The 16933-nt window shown below is 58.3% G+C and overlaps 3 protein-coding genes across 3 annotated transcripts; 1 reads left to right on the top strand and 2 right to left on the bottom strand.

Annotated features, from left to right (window-relative positions):
- Positions 1 to 199: 199 nt before the first annotated feature.
- Positions 200 to 8436, bottom strand: PG997_002285 (polyketide synthase; the record flags this gene model as incomplete). The annotated part of the gene is made up of 12 exons (XM_066806600.1): positions 200 to 856; positions 935 to 1111; positions 1179 to 1583; positions 1609 to 2991; positions 3030 to 4208; positions 4270 to 6262; positions 6327 to 6562; positions 6630 to 6853; positions 6924 to 7117; positions 7198 to 7319; positions 7394 to 7664; positions 7787 to 8436. The coding sequence occupies 12 exons, from the start codon at positions 8434 to 8436 to the stop codon at positions 200 to 202; spliced, it is 7491 nt and encodes a 2496-aa protein (XP_066673896.1).
- Positions 8437 to 11208: 2772 nt separating this feature from the next.
- PG997_002284 (cytochrome CYP13A3) lies at positions 11209 to 13031 on the bottom strand (the record flags this gene model as incomplete). Its single annotated transcript, XM_066806599.1, has 2 exons — positions 11209 to 12870; positions 12954 to 13031. The coding sequence occupies 2 exons, from the start codon at positions 13029 to 13031 to the stop codon at positions 11209 to 11211; spliced, it is 1740 nt and encodes a 579-aa protein (XP_066673895.1).
- Positions 13032 to 13993: 962 nt separating this feature from the next.
- On the top strand, positions 13994 to 15072 carry PG997_002283 (oxidoreductase protein; the record flags this gene model as incomplete). The annotated part of the gene is made up of 2 exons (XM_066806598.1): positions 13994 to 14650; positions 14704 to 15072. 2 exons carry the CDS (start codon positions 13994 to 13996, stop codon positions 15070 to 15072), a joined length of 1026 nt encoding a protein of 341 aa, XP_066673894.1.
- Positions 15073 to 16933: the final 1861 nt, after the last annotated feature.

Raw genomic sequence — 16933 nt, 5'->3', positions numbered from 1 at the left:
TTATTATACAGGTATAAATGCTACCATAAAATGAATAGTGATTACGCTCCCAAGGTTGATAATAGTTTGAGTGGATTAGTGATAGAAGAAAAACGTTGTTAACTGAAACGATATTTTCACCCTTGAACTATACGACACCAGATCTAACCACGGTCTATAGAGTGGTGATCGGAACAAAGGGTACTCTTCTCTCGCTGTCTTATTCCGCATTTCTCTGAGCCAGAATCCCAGCGGCCAGAGCCCGCAAACTATCCGCATGCATAATAGCACTCAGCGTCAGCTCGACCGTCGTCTCCCTCCGAATCCAGTTGCGCAGCTCCACCGAGACGAGCGAGTCCAAGTTGTACGAGTCGAGCGGCGCGTCGGCCAGGACCTCCTCGCGCTCCATCATGGTCATGGCCGCGACCTTGGTGATGAGGGCCTCGGTCAGCCCCTGCTCCGGGTCGTCGGCCGCGGTCCACGAGGTCGCCTCGCCACCACCACCTGTCGCAGCGTTGGATTCGGCGGCCCGGCTCTTCAGCGCGGCGGCCTCCGCCAGCCGCTCCTTGGTGTGCACCGGGTGGAAGTACTTCCACGACCCGTTGGAGACGGCCTGCCCGTCGACATACACCTTGAACGCGGTGGCGCGCCCGCTGGCCTGGACGTAGGGCGTCGGCTTCTCGAGCGAGCCCGACACGGCGCACTTGAACAGGGCTCGGATGTCGGCCATGGTCAGGGACGCGCCCAGCGCCATCTTGAGCAGCTCGGTGATGTTGTGCTCCACCACGTAGCCCACGTCGAGGACAACGGGCAGCGCGATGGAGACGGTGTACTGGCCTTGCTTGTTTCGGTACTTGGCAAAGGCGTCGTAGAAACCCTGAAGCATTGTGTGTTAGCTTGGTCCAGTTATCCCACTTCCCCGAGCATCGGATGATAGGGGGTAGGAGGCGCTTACAGCTGTGCCGGCGTAGATGGCTTGTCCAATGTTTCCGGTGTCACCACTGAACGACGAGAGAGCAATGAAGAAGTCGAGGCCAGCTGGCATGAGCTCATGGAGGTTCCATGCACCGTGTACCCTGGGTGTGGTGTTGATCTCCCAGTCTTCGTAGGTGGCATTTACAAAGAGCTTGTCCTATTGGTGAGGTAGATATTGTTAGTGCGCTGCTACTTGAACAAGATACCTGGCGGAGAAGACTTACACTGAGAAGAAGGGCACTATGCACCACGCCCTTGACGGGAGGAAGGTCGGAGATCGACTCCATGACTTGGGCAAGCTCCTCGCGTTTGCCGACGTTGCAGGCGAGCGCTCGGATCGTAACGTCCGTGTCCGCGTACTTGGCCAAGAGCTTCTGCACGTCTTCGCCCTTGGCGCCGCTCCGGCCCAGGACGACGATGTAGCGCGCGCCGTGTTCAATCAGCCAATAAGCAAGCTCCAATCCGATACCGCGAGTCCCACCGGTGACGACGTAGGTGGCGTGGTGGTTCATGGTGACGGTGGATGGCCGCAGCGGCGTCTCGGCCACGAAACTCTCGTCCGGCCCCAGCGTCACGACGATCTTGCCGCTGTGGTCGCTGGACTTGAGCTTCTTGAGGGCCGACGAGAGCTTCGAGACGGGGGAACTCGGTCACGGGCCCGATGGGGCGAGCGACGCCGCTGCGCACGAGCCGCACGACCTCGGCGAAGACGTCCCGTACGTCGTCCGGGCGATGCTTGTGCAGATCGCGCAGGTCGATGCCGGCGAAGGTCACACCGCTGTTGAAGGGCCGCATCGGCAGGCTGTTGTTGAGGAAGGTGTCCTTGTTGCCGACCTCGACGAAGCGCGCGTAGGGCGCCGCGAGCGCCCACGTCTCGGTCAGCAGCTCGCCGCTCAGCGAGTTGACGAGGACGTCGATGCCCCGCCCGCCCGTGGCCGCCATGACGCTGTCGCGGAAGGCGGGCGTGCGGCTCGAGAAGATGCGGTCCTTGGGGATCCCGTAGCTGGTGTGCAGGAAGTCGCGCTTCGACTCGGTCCCGGCCGTCGCGAAGACGGTGGCGCCCAGGTGCTGCGCCAGGGTGATGCAGGCTTGGCCGACCGCGCCCGTAGCGGCATGCACCAGCACCGTCTCGCCCTTCCGCGTCCGCGCGGTGTGGATGAGGGCCAGGACGGCGACCGAGTAGGCGAGCGGCATGGTCGCGGCGTTGGTGATGCTGATGGCCGCGGGGATCCGGGCGATCTGCCACGAGGGAAGCTGCTTGTACGTCGCCAGCGCGCTGGACTCGAGCGAGAGGAAGAACACATCGTCGCCCTCGCGCACGTGCGAGACGCGCGACCCGGTCTTGATGACCTTGCCGCACCCGTCGAATCCGGGCGGCGCCCACGGGACCGCGCCCAGGACGACCTCAAGATCGCGGTGGCTCAGACCGGCCGCTTCGACCCGGACGATGACCTCGTCATCGCCGAGCGGCTTCTCGCCCACCTCGGTGCGGCGAAAGTAGAGCGTGTCGGGGCTGCCGGCGACGTCGATGGTCATCTCGAGCGCGCGGTCGCCGGGCTTGCCCCACAGGTTCTGGTTCTTGAGGAAAGCGATGTTCTGCTCGACGGCGAACTGCTCTTTCACGTCTTTCAGTTGCAGCATGCGCGGGAAGTGAATCGAGCCGTCCTTCCAGACCAGGTCCTGGTCCTGGTGGCGTGTCACCTCGGGGTCGCGGAGGCGCTCGGCCGCCTTGAGGATGGCCAGAGCGCCCGCGGGTGTGCTCGGGACGTCTTGGAGCAGGGTCAGGTTCTTGGGGTCCGACTCCATGCGCACCGTCCGGAGCATGCCGAGGATAATGTTCGCGTCGGGGTTGGCGCCTTCGGGGGTGATGTACAGCAGACCCGTGTTGTGCAGGATCAGGTTCTGCAGGTGCTCGAACTTCTCGTGCGTCATGTTCTGCATAATGCTCTCCTTGAGGGAGTCGATGAAGATGTAATAGGGCGCATCGTCCGCATCGATCTCGGCAACGGGCCTCACATCGACCGTGCAGCCTAATTGCTTTGAGACGAGGTCGGCTACCCCTGGGCGAACTCGACCTCGACGTCGTCGACGAACGGCCCGCTGACGATGAGCTCGCGACTCTCGTCCTGCTTGCCGATGCGCGTCGAGGAGATGACGCTCATCAGCGGCACATCCGCGTGCCAGCTACTCGGGATAGTGGTATCGACGCCCGAGAAGCCGCTGTCGAGCAGCAGCTGGTTCCAGACGGAGGTGGTCATCATGGGCCCGTCGCCGTGCTCGCGGTACTTGTCCTCCGAGAGCCACCAGCCCGGCATGAGGGTGAAAGGCAGCAGCATGCTGTTGTGCACGTTCCCCTCGAGCAGGAGCAGCTTGCCGCCGGGCTTGAGCAGGCTGCGCACGTTGGCGATGGTGCTGATCATGTCGGGCGTCGCGTGCAGGACGTTGGCCGCGACCACGACGTCGAACTCCTCGAGGGCGAACCCTTGCGCGACAGGGTCCTCGGTGATGTCGAGCTTCTTGTAGGTGATGCGCTGCGTCCACTTCTCCAGCTTGGTGCGCGCGCCCTCGAAGAAGCCCGTCGACACGTCGGTGAAGGTGTAGCTCATGAAGCCCGGCTCGTCGCGGTCCTTGGACAGACCCTCGAGGATGGGGAGGGTGGAGCCGGCGGTGCCGGCCCCGATCTCCAGGATGCGCTGGTTGGGCTCCAGGTCCGCCAGCATCTCGGCGTAGTAGCCCAGGACCGCGCTGAGGTAGTTGTTGGTCCCGTTCTCGTAGTTCTTGGTGAGCCGGTTGTCCGTGAGCATGATCTCCAGCGGCTCGACCTCGCCGTGGAGGATGTCCACGAGGTTCTCGCCGATGGCGCAGCACAACAGGCCCTGCGCATCGGCGGACCGCACCTCGTTGAGGAGCTCGGTCGGCTCCTCGGGGAACTCCAGGCCGGACTCGATGAAGGCCCGGGCGGCCCAGTGGATGAAGCGGTTATAGTGGTGCGGCAGCTTCGAGTAGTCCTCGCCAGCCGTCTGCTTGAGGGCTTCGCCGATGTAGTACCAACCGGCCCGTCCGAGCTTCTCGAGGCGGATGTCTTCTTCGATGCCCAGTTCCGGGACGGACTCGGCCACCTTCTTGCGCAGCTGGTCCGCCGGCAGGTAGTCGAACTTGGGCAGGACCTCCCACGCCCAGTTGTCTGGCACATTGGCGGCCGGATCGGCGATCTCCTCGGCCGAGCCGATGTTGCGGAACCGGGACGATTCGAACTCACACACCGGGGTCAGGTCACCGTTGTCGGCGCGGTGGTAGACGGCGACGCTACAGTACAGGCGGCCCCCCCTTGACGTCGTAGCTCAGCTTTTGCATCACGACGTCGAAGCGCGAGTTGGGCTCCGATGGGATCTTGTTGGAAACACGGAAGCGGCTGATGTAGTTGGGCATCTGTGCCGGTCTCCTGCCCTGCTCATCGTACTGTAGGGGACCACCACCCTGCAAGAAGCCGTCGATGGTGGGTGGGTCCACGCTCACCGGCGACCCGCGAGCAAAGGGGTCGGTCCGCGCTTCGCCCAGATCCCTCAACCGATGCTCTAGGACGGTAAAGCCGTCTCCTTCGTAGAATTTAATGTTGTTCTTGAAGGAGGGACCGTATTGCGTGGCTCTCACTGCGGCCTTGGCGTACTCGTCCTCGATGTTCTTCTCGTCGAGGGCGGCGAGGTTGTTGACCAGCGGGATACCCTTCTTGAGTGTAGGCGTGTCCATCGTCATCTCCGCCATCTCCGGCTCGATCTGGCCCCAACAATGGACGGTCCAGCCGTCCTTCTCAGCCCAGGTGGTGATCTCAAACGACCAGGCCTTGGTCGAAAAGGCCCCCTCACCGAGGGCGGCGGGCCGCAGCTTGGTCACGAGGTCGACCGTCTGCTCCTCGAGGACCTCGAGACTGCGGGAGACGTGGAAGTCGGTAACGAGGAACGCCTCGGCCTGGGTGCTGACGGTCCGGCGCGCCGCCTCGATGGCGCACGACATGTAGCCCGTCATGGGAAAGATGGTGGAGCCGCCGACGACGTGGTCGCGGATCCACGGCATCTCGTCGAGGGTGAAGACTTGTCGATAGGCGCGCTCCTGCCCGCCGCTGCTCGGCATCTTACGCCCGATGAGCGGGTGGTAGTCCTCGCCCGGGCAGAACTTCTCGTGCGTCGCGCGCGGGCGCAGCTCGTACCGCGTCTTGTCCCACGCGTACGACGGCAGCTCCGTCAGAACGCGCGCGTTCTTCTGGCCCGTCTGGTTGACGCCGCCGAGCTGGATCGGCGCGCCCAGGGTGTAGAGGGTCGCCGCGAGGTCGAGCGCGGCTTGCTCCGCGTCGGTCCCGCGCACGAGGGTCGGGACGTAAGTGAAGGAGGCAGGGCCCCAGTTCTTCTCGGCCTGGATGATCTCGACGGTTTGCTTGATGGGGTTCTTGAGGGCGGCATGCGGTCCGACCTCGACGATGACCTTGGGCATCGCCTTCAGGAGCTTGTTGTCGCTGTCTTCGAAGAGAGTCAACATGCCCTGGACAGCATTGGCAAACAAGACAGGTCGAACCAGGTTCTTGATCCAGTACGAGGCGCCAACCGAGTCCTCGACTTGGCCCGTCACGGATGAAACGAAAATCGGGCGTTGAGCGTCATCCTTTCCGTGAGAGACTTGACCGCAGTAAGGAGTGATGGCGTCGAGGTAGTAGCCGGCGACTTGCTCCATGTGCCGGGAGTGGTAGGCCATCTCCACGTTCAGCTTGCGGGCGAAGGTCCCCTGCGCCTCGGCGGCCTTGAAGACCTTCTCAATGACTGGCTTGTCACCGGAGATCGTCACGCTGTTGAAGCTGTTGACTGCTGCCACTGTCGCGTAGCCGCCGCCGTGCTCGTCGATGAGCTTGGTCGCTTCCTCGGCACCCACGCCGAGGGCCAACATGCCGCCCTTCTGGTCGGGACTCTGCTGGCTGGACAATCGAACAGCAGCTTGACCACGGAAATAGGCTACGGCAACGGCCTCTTGGAATGACACCAAGCCGGCGGCGAAGGCGGCCGCAATTTCTCCACTGGAGTGACCGGTGACTGCGGTCGGAACAATGCCCCAGCTGGTAAGCAGCGTCACTAGCGCAAGCTGAATGCATGTGCAGGCCGGCTGACTGAGCTCTGCTTCATTGACGCGAGAGTCTTCGGCGGGCTTGTTGAGCTCCTCGAGTAGGGACCACGGTGATCCCAACTTCTGGAGGTGCGACTCAGCCTCTTCCAGGGCGTCCGCGAAGACCTTGAAACTCTTGAGCTCTAAAGCCATCCGGGCATATCTGTGAATCGACACGGTCAGCTAACGGGAAATTCTTCCGGGGGCTTAGAAAACGAGCCACTTACTGTGCTCCTTGGCCGGTGAAAACGAAGTTGTAGATGCGATCTTTGACTCGGACCGGCTTCAGTGTAGACAGAGCCTCCTGAAGGCCTTCGACCGAGTCGGCCGGCGCAGCAACACGGTAGGGGAAATGAGTGCGGCGTTGCCCCAGTGTGTAGCTGAGGTCCCGGAAGAAGTCGGACGACTCGGGTGCTTCGTCAAGGTAATCATCCCAGGACGTCAAGTAAGCATCCAAGCTTTTCTACAATAGCATGAATCGTCAGTTACGGTCCAATAAATAACAAATCTTGCCTTTTATAGGTACTCACCTGTGTCTTGGCTGAGAAAGTGAAGAGTCGTCGACTCTGGACTGCGCTGCCGTTACTATGTCCATTGGTGCCGTTGGTGCCATTTGTGTGGCCGTTGGTTCCATTTGTGGCGACGCCGTTGTGTCCGTTCACGCCGTTGCTGTGGCCATTCGTGATACCATTCTGCTTGGCTGGCTGTTCGGGAGCCTTCTCTATGATGATGGCCGAGTTGCTGCCGCCGAACCCTAAGCGAGTAGTGTTAGCCGTGACCCCAGCCGATTGCCTACACATTTTTGGATAGGACGTTGATCTTACCGAAGTTGGTAATGAGGCATCTCCGAGGCTCGTTCTCAGGCCACGGAAGGGGCATCTCGGCGATCCGGACCTTCTCCGGGTCCTGGATCTTGGGGTTGATGTTCTCGAAGCCAGCAGTCGGTAGCACGATGCCATTCTTGACCTGCATGATGGCCTTGACCATGGCAAGGGCTCCACTGGCACCTTCGAGATGTCTGGTCACCCGTGAGGGTCAGCATATGGCTTGTATTCGAAGATGATATCAGGAAATCGAAATTGAAATGGACACACTCACCCAAAGTTAGACTTTATAGAACCAAGGTGTAAGGGGTTTGCTGATGTCCTGTTTCTGCCAAGCACTGCTGTAAATGCCCCTGATTCAATGGGGTCTCCGACCCCTGTGCCGGTACCATGGCCCTATTGGTCGCAGTGAGTTGTTAGACCTCATACATTGGACATTATAGAAACATGATGACGAGGGCTACACTCACTTCAATAACCGGCGTGTCGGACGGATCCAGTCCGGCCGCATTGTGTACTGCCCATAACAACTTCTGCTGGGCCAGCCCGTTGGGCATGGTGATGCCGTCGCTCCTGCCGCTGTGGTTGCATGCCGTCCCGCGGATCACGGCTTGAATGGGGTCACCATCGCGGATGGCATCCTCCATGCGCTTGATAAACAAGCATGCTGCTCCTTCACCCCGACCGAATCCAGAAGCCTTCGAATCATACGAATAGCTTCGGCCGTGTTCCGATAGAGCTCTGGATTGGTGTAATTAGATTCTCTTAGCGGTAGCCCTTCTTTCTCTGGTAGGGGGGTTCGACCGTTATGGCCTATGATATAGAATGATGATGCGATCTTTGTGAGGAAAACATGAACTTACCCTGTCTTCTCAAGCACGAGCCAGCCGGCCGGACTCAGGTTCAACGACGCGGTACCCACAAACGCCGCATTACACTCGCCATTCCGCAGGGCATTGACGGCTACATGGGCCGCGTAGACACTACTGGCGCAGGCAGCGTCAGAGACGACACTGGGCCCGTCAATGTCGAAGAAGTAGGAGACGCGGTTAGCAGCCATGCAGACGGCATTTCCCGTACCCGAGAAGGTCTGGACGACGTGCTCATCATCACCGAGCCGCTGAGCGTACTCGTGCTGACCGGACCCGACAAAGACGCCGATCTTCTTGCCGGCAATATCCTGAAGGCCGAGCCCGGCGTCCTCGGCGGCCTCGAGCGCGACCTCGAGCATGAGCCGGTGCTGCGGGTCCGAGTGCTTGGCCTCCTCGGCGCGCATGTTGAAGAAGGCGGCGTCGAAGCCGTAGGGCTCGTCGATGAAGTGCGCGCCCTGCGTGCTCATCACGCCCGACCGGTCGCCGCCCTTGCGGAAGTAGGCCGACTCCTCGAACCGGTCCGCCGGCACCCGCGTCCAGGCCGAGCGAGCCTGGGCCAGGTAGTCCCAGAGGCCCTTGCGGCCGATGCCGGGGGCCCGGTAGGACATGCCGCAGATAGCGATGGGTTCTTGGTTGGCCATGGTGGTGGCTGTGGTGTTGAATCACGGGGAAGTATCAAAGGAGTAGAGTGGATGGTAAGCCGAGACGGCTATGTGTGACGTTTAATGATCAAGGGGATACAAGTGAAACGAAAAAGGGGCGGTGCTTAATAGTACTGCAAGGACATGCGTGATGAGGATGAGCATAGTTCGTCTGAATCACACTTAAGACTCGTGATTCTATACCTGCCCCCTTTTATACGCTCCCTAAGCTGGTACAAATACACCTCCACAAAAGGCTGAATAATATCGCAATCGCTTACTCGAACTTCTGTCACTAGACCCGTTGCTATCGTGTCCCTACCCCTCTTCGCTGGTATCGCGTAACGATGCTGTCCACCCAAGCGCCCCCCTCTCCCCATGGGGTGAAAGCCCTCAGACACCCATATCAGACATCATCGATAACGAAGCCAGTCCTGAACGGTAGCACACACCGAATCCTTCCCATTCTAGCCTCCGCTTTCTGCGTATTATTTTCCATCTGGATGGATGCTGATAAACAAACTTCTCACCATATCCTCTGTAAGCGACCCTCCCGGAGCACCCCCTATTCCATCTCAGTCATGATCTGAGTAAGCCACAAGGTGCAGAAGTCCCGTCTCACCTGGCACACACCTTCCCGATGGCCTCCCTCATCTATATATGCAGTCATCGCCTGGAACAGTCTCTGGGATACCCGCGGGCCTACTATAGGGGGAGATATGGGGAGATATGGGGTCAGTATACAATGATAGGCTAGCCAATGGGACAGCTCGAGGTCTGAAACGTGGGATTCTTATGGTCAAGCATACGAGATGGCCACCTGCAGTCGCTTAGCTGTATACACCGCGCTGACCGGGGCCTTGGACCTTTTCTTTCTCTGGAAGGTGTGTGGTTTAGCAGGGCCCCCATCATGCAGTTCGCGAGTATAAGCCGGGCGAATTTGAAGTACCGCAAGCCTTGCCGGGGTAGATAAGTCTGCATGTTGAGTTTAGGTTTGTTTACTTGCCTGCTTGTTGGACTGCAGTATCTGGCCAGATCATTAGCTCGCCTGCAGTCATCATCCAGGGAAAGAATCCTATCTTGGTGGATCGCGTAGATCCGTACTCTCCCCCGCGGTTTTCCGGGAGGACGGGTGTGCGTCTCCGGGTTTGACCATGACTCAAGTAGTCGCCGAAGGCGATCGGAGAAGGGGTGGCATCATCAACGGCATCATCTCGGTCTTCCAAGAAAGATAAGCCCCCGCATATCAGTAATCCCACACCCCCTCCTCCTTCCCCGCTCGCCAACAGATAAATATAGGATTTCAAAGTTGTGTAGAGATCCTCTTTCAGGCAACACAGCCCTCGCCTTACCTGCAGATCGCTCGGAAGATGGGGAGCACAATGCGAGGCCCGATAGGATTCGACACGGATGATAACGGTGGCCATCCTCTTCGGGTTGGCAATGACTCGAGTACGATGGACATAGAATGGTTGTTCCAGATCAGGGGTCCATAACATATGCAATGTCATAATGATGCTGATTCGCCTCTGCAAAGGCTAGAATAGGGAAAACCGCGCCCCCACTGTAACCCCCTTTCCCGCAATTGGGTGACGATACAATATATTAGGATTCTACCACCCGTCGCGCGATATCAAACCACGATTACGTGGGAGATAGCGGGGGTTGTCTTGGTCCACTCGTCTTGTTACGAACAGCTTGTCAGCGTCGCATTTGTCGACGCATGCCGCGTGTGTGTAACAAGGGAAGGGCCTCGGCGGGGATTCCTTTCTCGGACAGTGTCATCCGCGTGCGTCAGACCAAAGGGACGGTCTATTTGCCGATTGGACCAGCTAAAATGCCCCTGTAACCGCCTCGCATCAAGGTTTTCGCCATCAATGGCCAAGCCTGCAAGCCTTACCACATAGGCGCCCGGCCTGCAGCTGACGCGGTGCGTGGCTTACGATGGAATTTGCCGCCTTGGCCTTGCATAACAACCCAAAAGTGCGATTGCATATGTCTATGTACATGCCACTTCAACATGCATAGTATTGGTTGCACGTGTGGTGTGCGAAAGAACCCTACAGATAGATACATAGATACTGGTACCGGTGGAAAACCACAAGCATTTCAATCCTACTGTGATATCTCCCCGTCTATGACGCCATTGAATAAATCTGGTTAGGATTGGCCGTTGGTTATCTATGGTTTCTCTAATTATATGCCAAGCTGCAAGCTGCAGGCCACTCCATGATGGGCTTACTCACCAACGAAACCCCCTATCTGCCAATCCGCCAAGGATGAGGAATTGGTGCTGGAAAGTGCACTATCTACAACCCAACCTCGCTTGATAAGACGAGCGTAGGACTCTTGATCGCTACAAAAAGCCACAGTAAGCGGACCGGAGTTGTGCAGGATGCATCAACAACACGCACACTCCTGCTGTGCATCAATTCGAGCAGGTATTCCTAGCATGTGGTCGTTTTGGAACTTCTGACACCCAATACCAACGATAGGTTGAAACCAGTTGAGTGGTTCGTAGATAGCTCTATCTACCACATCCACAGACGTTCGAGGCCCATCCCCACGCCCCTCCCCCTGGGTTCAGGGGTACACTACCTAATCTCGCATTTGTCCCCAAACCTAACATTTTCCAGTTGCTCGATTTGGTTTTCACCTTCGCTTAGTAAACTCGATGCAGAGATCCTTGCCACATCGCCTGCGTTCTGGGGTACACTACCTAATCTTGCGTCTTGCCCCAAATCAATAGTTCCCAGTAGCTTGTTCTGCTTTTTACTTCCGCTTAGTGAACTTGATGCAAAGATCCTTGTTCCTCTTGAGCTGCAGGATACCACCCCACTGCACATCGTGCAGCGCCGCTTGGAACTTCTCCTCGGCCTGGCACTTGGTTTCCCCGGGCAAAGACGGGCAGGCCTCGACGCGGTGGTCCTTCAGGATCCGTAGCATCACGGTGGTGATCTCCACCTGCGCCATCTTCTGACCCGGGCAGACTCGCGGGCCCGTGCCCCAGGGTACGTAGGTCCCCTTGGGCGGCAGGTAATGCGTCTTGTCGGACCCGGGCGGGTTAATCCACCGCGAGGGGCGGAACGAGTACTCGTCCCCCGTGTCCGTCGTCTTCGAATGGACGAAGGAAGGGTCGGACTGTCGGTTGATCCCGGCCCAGCAAGGTAGAACGTGCAGCGCCATGCTGTCGACGTGGACCCGTGTCTTGGCAGGTATGTGCACAGTCGCCCCGGACGTCTGCATCGTCTGGGGGCCGGACGCGATCCGGGTCAGGCGAGTTGACGAACCGTGCAGCCGCATCATCTCCAAGATGAAGGCCACGTGGCGGACGGCTTGCGGGAAGACTTTTGCGTACTCCCAAGAGTCCGCGTTTTCGGAAGAGGAAGAGACGATGGCGTCGACTTCTTCCAGAAGCCAGTCCTGCCACTGCGGGTACGCGGCCAGGGCGACCAACGCGGTCTGCAAAGCAGCCGCGATGGTCTTGAAGCCGCCCGCGATGAACACGAACAAGTTGGCGACCAGCTCGTCGTTCGTGAGCGCCATGCCGGTGTGTGCTTCGTCCTCGGACGCTTTGACCAAAAGCGCCAGGAGATCGGCCTTGCCTTGGGACGGCAATTGCTTCTCCGAGGCCAAGCGGTCGCGCTCCAGGTCGAGCATCGACCGCATGCGCTGGCGGTACTCGGTAATGGCCTGGCCGACAGCTGATACTTTCTCGTACCCGGTCAGCCACTTTGGCCAGCCGTTGATGACGGAGAGCGGGAGCATGCTGATGCCGTAGAAGTTGTCAAGGAAGAGGTGGAGCGACTCGGTGTAAGTGAACTTGTAGCCGGACTCCCGGCGCCCCTGGGCTTCCTCTGACGACCAGGGGAATTTGTCGTCGCCGATGCTGGCGCTGATGAGCACGTTGAAGGTCAATTTGGTGATCATGTCGAAGAGCTGCGGCACATTTATCTTATTGGTGGCGTCGTCATTGTCATGACCCGAGGACAACGGGAGGGCGGGACCAAACACCTCCTCGGTGTGCCGGACGGCGGCCTCAAAGTTGGCCCCGGAGATGCGCTCGTTGAGCACGGTCGCGACGGGCCGGCGGTACCGCGCCCAGCGCTCCCCGTTGGACGTGATGACGTTGGGGCCGTACTTGCCCAGCAGCACGGCGAGCGCCTTGGCCTGCTCGAAGTCGTGGACGCGCTGCTGGACGTCGTGGACGGCGACGGGGTCGACCGTCCAGACCTCGAAGGTGGAGGGTCCGACCAGGACGAAGGACTGGCTCTTGCCCTCGCGCACGGAGGCGTCATTGTCGAAGGGCTTCGACTTGTGGTACACTTCCCAGCCGGGCACCGTGAGCGCGACGCGCCGCCACAGCCAGGCCGGGAGGACTTGGGCCAGGCGCGAGCGGTACCGCACGGACAGGAGGGACCAGACGATGCCGGTCTGGTCGGTGGGGAGAAGATCAGGGGCAGGCCGATGGAGCGGGCATGGTAGAAGTTGACGATGGCTATGTACGCTGCCCGTACCACGAACAGCAGCAAGACCGTGGTCAAGAGGCCAGTAGCCGAAGCTGTGGCCGGTGGGAATTGTACATCGACACGCATAGTGATAATGACCTTTCAATGATGATAATGGGCCTCAATGTTGCCTCAAACATGGAGTACGGGAAGAAGTATGCGGATATGATTGAGAGTGTGAGTGACAGATGAAATGACTTCGAAGTATTGCTGGAGACGATTCTCCTCAGGCATTGATACAGACTCGGATGGCAAGCGTCGGTAGCCAGGCATGAGGTCTCCAACCACGCTTGTATGTTGGCTCTGTCGGACGAAACGAAAAGCGAATCCAAGAGGCATCACGTCGGCCTAGGTGAGCTCACTCAATGGCATGACCAGAGCAGGGTATTCGGTGCGGACAATGCCGCCATTTCTGTCTGTTAACATAAGTGACTGGGCACTTTTCGTCTGACGATGGATCCCATCTTACTTCGATAGTAAGCAAATTCCCGCGTTGTTGGAGGCGTCAGGGGGATGTCTTGGTTGTGTGGGGGAAATGGAAGAAGGGGGAGGGAAGAAAAGACGATGGAGGTGTGGGCTGTATGGGAGTAAGCTGCATATGCATGTCCATGTTGAGGGCTGTCTCGTTTATAAGCGCCAAGGCTATAGACCAGGGGTCGGCTCCTTTTTCCGCCCAGGAGTAGTCGGGATTTAGACCGGCCAATGACGTTGCTTGATAGCCGGATGCGAAGTACCACCAGAAGCTGTTACTCGGATGCTTCTCCTGTTTCTCCGCCGAGGTCCTTCACGTCGTCTTCGTTTTCTTGTACAAGTGTCGACTTCATGTTTTCAATACCAGTCGCTGACGGATGGCCAGTATGCATAACCAACATGGCCTGCCAGACTTGAAGGGTATTGAGCAATTCCTAAGTCAGTAAGCATTCGCTCCTATTGAACCTGAGCAAGCTTCCTCGATTTCTTCCTCTTTCCTTCGTCATCAGGCAACCGACTGTCTTTCCTTCCGGCGCCGCAGACTCTCTATTCCCATTCTTCTCAGCCCCTTAGCAAAGATGCCGCACACAATCACCCTCAAGGAGAAGAAACCCAAAGCCGGAAAGTTCTGGTTTCCGCTCCAGCTGAATCTCGTGCAAAAGCCCACCCCCGGTCCCCACGAGGTCCTGATCAAGATGGAAGCAGCGGCGCTCAACCACCGCGACTACTTCCTGCGCCAGAACGCGTACCCGGGCCTCTCGTTCAAGTCGCCCATGTTCTCCGACGGCTGCGGCACCGTCATCGAGCTGGGCCCGGGCTGCGAGCTCGCCCACCTGCTCGACAAGAAGGTCGTCCTGACGCCCTTCCGCGGCTGGAAGTCCAACCCCGAAGGCCCCGAGGACGAGTCCGTCTTCAGCACCATCGGCGGCGTCAACCCGCACAACGACCCGGGCCACGACACCCTCGGCATGGGCCAGAACTACATCGCGGTCCACGAGTCCGAGGTCGAGCCGCTGCCCGAGCACCTGAGCCCGCTCGAGGGCGCCGCGCTGCCCTGCTGCGGCATCACGGCGTGGCGCGCGCTCATGGTGAAGTCGGCCAACGCCGAGCCCGGGCGCAACATCCTGATCACGGGCATTGGCGGCGGCGTCGCGCTGCAGGCCTTGCTCTTCGCGGTGCCGCTGGGTATCAACGTCTACGTCACCTCGGGCTCGGACGACAAGATCGCCCGCGCGGTGCAGCTGGGCGCGAAGGGGGCGTCAACTATAAGAACGCTAACTGGGACAAGCTGCTCCTAGCCATGCTGCCCGCCGAGCGGCCCCGGATCGACGCCGTCGTCGACGGCGCGGGCGGCAACATCGTCACCAAGGCCATGGGCGTCATCAAACCGGGCGGCGTCATCGCGAGCTACGGCATGACGCTGGGGCCCGTCATGGACTGGCCCATGCCCGCGGCGCTCAAGAACCTCGAGCTCAAGGGTTCCATCCTCGGCAGCCGGGTCGAGTTTGCGGACATGGTCCAGTTCGTCCGGGACCACCAGATCAAGCCGATTGTGAGCCGGTCGGTCAAGGGGCTGGACTGTGTGGACGCCATCGACGGCCTCTTTGAGGACATCAAGAATGGTAGTCAATTTGGAAAGTTGGTGATCGAGATGTAGTTAGCTTAGCGTAGTTGCACTCAATTTGAATTGCATCTAGTCTAGTTGTTGAGTTGCGCTGCAGCCATACCAGTGATATCCATAGCGTGTTTCATCCCCAGATGTCGTGTCGTTGAAACAAGCATGGCTACTAAACATTAGGGCGTCCGACCGTGCGACGATAGAGATGCGGGAGCTAGAAAGTGGCGCCCGTTAAGAGAGGGGTGAAGGCTTGGCCTGGCTCCTGGCGTGAACATGCCGGCTCTTCTCGATCGGGCAATTTGCAGGCCAAGATGCTGTGATGAATCATATCTCACGTCAGCCCCGTCGAATCGTACGATTGATTGCCGAGAGCCACGACTGCGATTGGCAGAAGCTCGTCCCCAAGACAACAAACCACCTCGTCGCATGCAGGCCGACATCCTTCTCGCCATGATTTGTGCGGGGATCGAGCGACAGGCTTGGCATATAATACTTCTCTTTTGAGACATGCAGATGCAAGTCAGATTCCAGAGCAGGGGCCGAGAAGAGTGCAGAAGACCCCGGTGCTTGCATATGGGAATGCAGTGGATTTACAGCATGTCAAGGGAGGTAGGGTAGGGTTCGCCGAGCTTCTAACCGCACCCCTGAACCACCTTGGTCTGCATGTGCTGACTGCATCAAGAGACTATGCATAAATACCACCCCATCCCTGGCCCCGCGTATCCGAGCTCCCCGTCCGGGAGATAGACGTAACGGCCGTCACGCTTGTCCCATCTTTGACCAAAAAAATGTCTTGGCGAAATATTTCTCCTTTTTGGGACAAGTGTTACGTCACAAATGACGGTCAACCGACTTCATCTGCTCAGCCGGACACGTAAACACCCGGTTGTAATGGCCAATCATGCCGTTGGGGATGATGAATCGATCCGACGGGTGTTGTTGATTCATGTCTGAAAATCTGAGACGAAGGCATCCGCGTCTAAGCAGAAGGCGTCGAGTACGCAGAATCTGGGAAATGGGGTTGGTCATAGTCAGTACTAGGAACTACGCGTTATTTGAACGGCCACTTTGGTGAATGATGGAGGAATTAGAAAGTCTTGGTTTTGCCGGATTGAACTTCGCTTCGCTGTCCGTTTTCGATCTGGAATATTCTCACGTAGCCTCTCGAGACATATTCATGACCCTGTGTTGTGATAGAACTCCTGGAGGCTGAGCGCGTACAGTAGGACCAGTGTTCTCATTGCCCATGGGAAGAAATTGAAGGAGAAAGCGGTCGATGTAGTTGGAACTCCTCGTAGTTGCTGTTTTCTCCTCGTCGTTGCTGGCGGGCAAATGCACCACCAGTCTTTGACAACTTGTATGTATAGAAGCCAAGTCAAAGCGCGTCCACGTCCGTCTCGGTTGTGGTTTGTCGTTTCTCTTTCGTATGTATCAGTAATCACAGGTTAAAATTCACTGCATAGATGTCTTGTCGGGAAAAAGAAGCGAGTGAGATCGGACGAAGATGGACGGACTGACTCGGGAATTTATATTCAATCACTTCTAAGCATGTAACATCCTATGACTTCATGCAACATGCGTCGTATAGCTCGCAGCGATATATGGGGTTCGAGATTGCAGTGCATATTACTACACGAACTCCAAAATTGATAGGCTGTCTCTGGGTCTTGAGATCGCCAACCAGATTCTGGTAAGAGGAGAGCCGGTTCTTTGTTACGCAAGCAGCGTATTACTGCCAAACAATGCCTGACACGTACCTCTGCGAGACAGCCTCCTGATCGGGCTCGCCAGCTATTTCGCCTTCGATCAGATCTTCCCTACACACTATTCCTCGCGCCTGTCCAGTCTGGTTGCGATACGGCCATACACGGCAGTCCGATGGGTATGGAACTGGTATCCA

The sequence above is a fragment of the Apiospora hydei genome, assembly GCF_038363865.1.
Source record: "Apiospora hydei strain CBS 114990 chromosome Unknown utg000003l_segment0_segment0, whole genome shotgun sequence".
Lineage (NCBI taxonomy): Eukaryota > Fungi > Ascomycota > Sordariomycetes > Amphisphaeriales > Apiosporaceae > Apiospora > Apiospora hydei.
The sequence above is the reverse complement of the archived record's forward strand: the minus strand, read 5'-3'. Positions and strand labels throughout refer to the sequence as shown.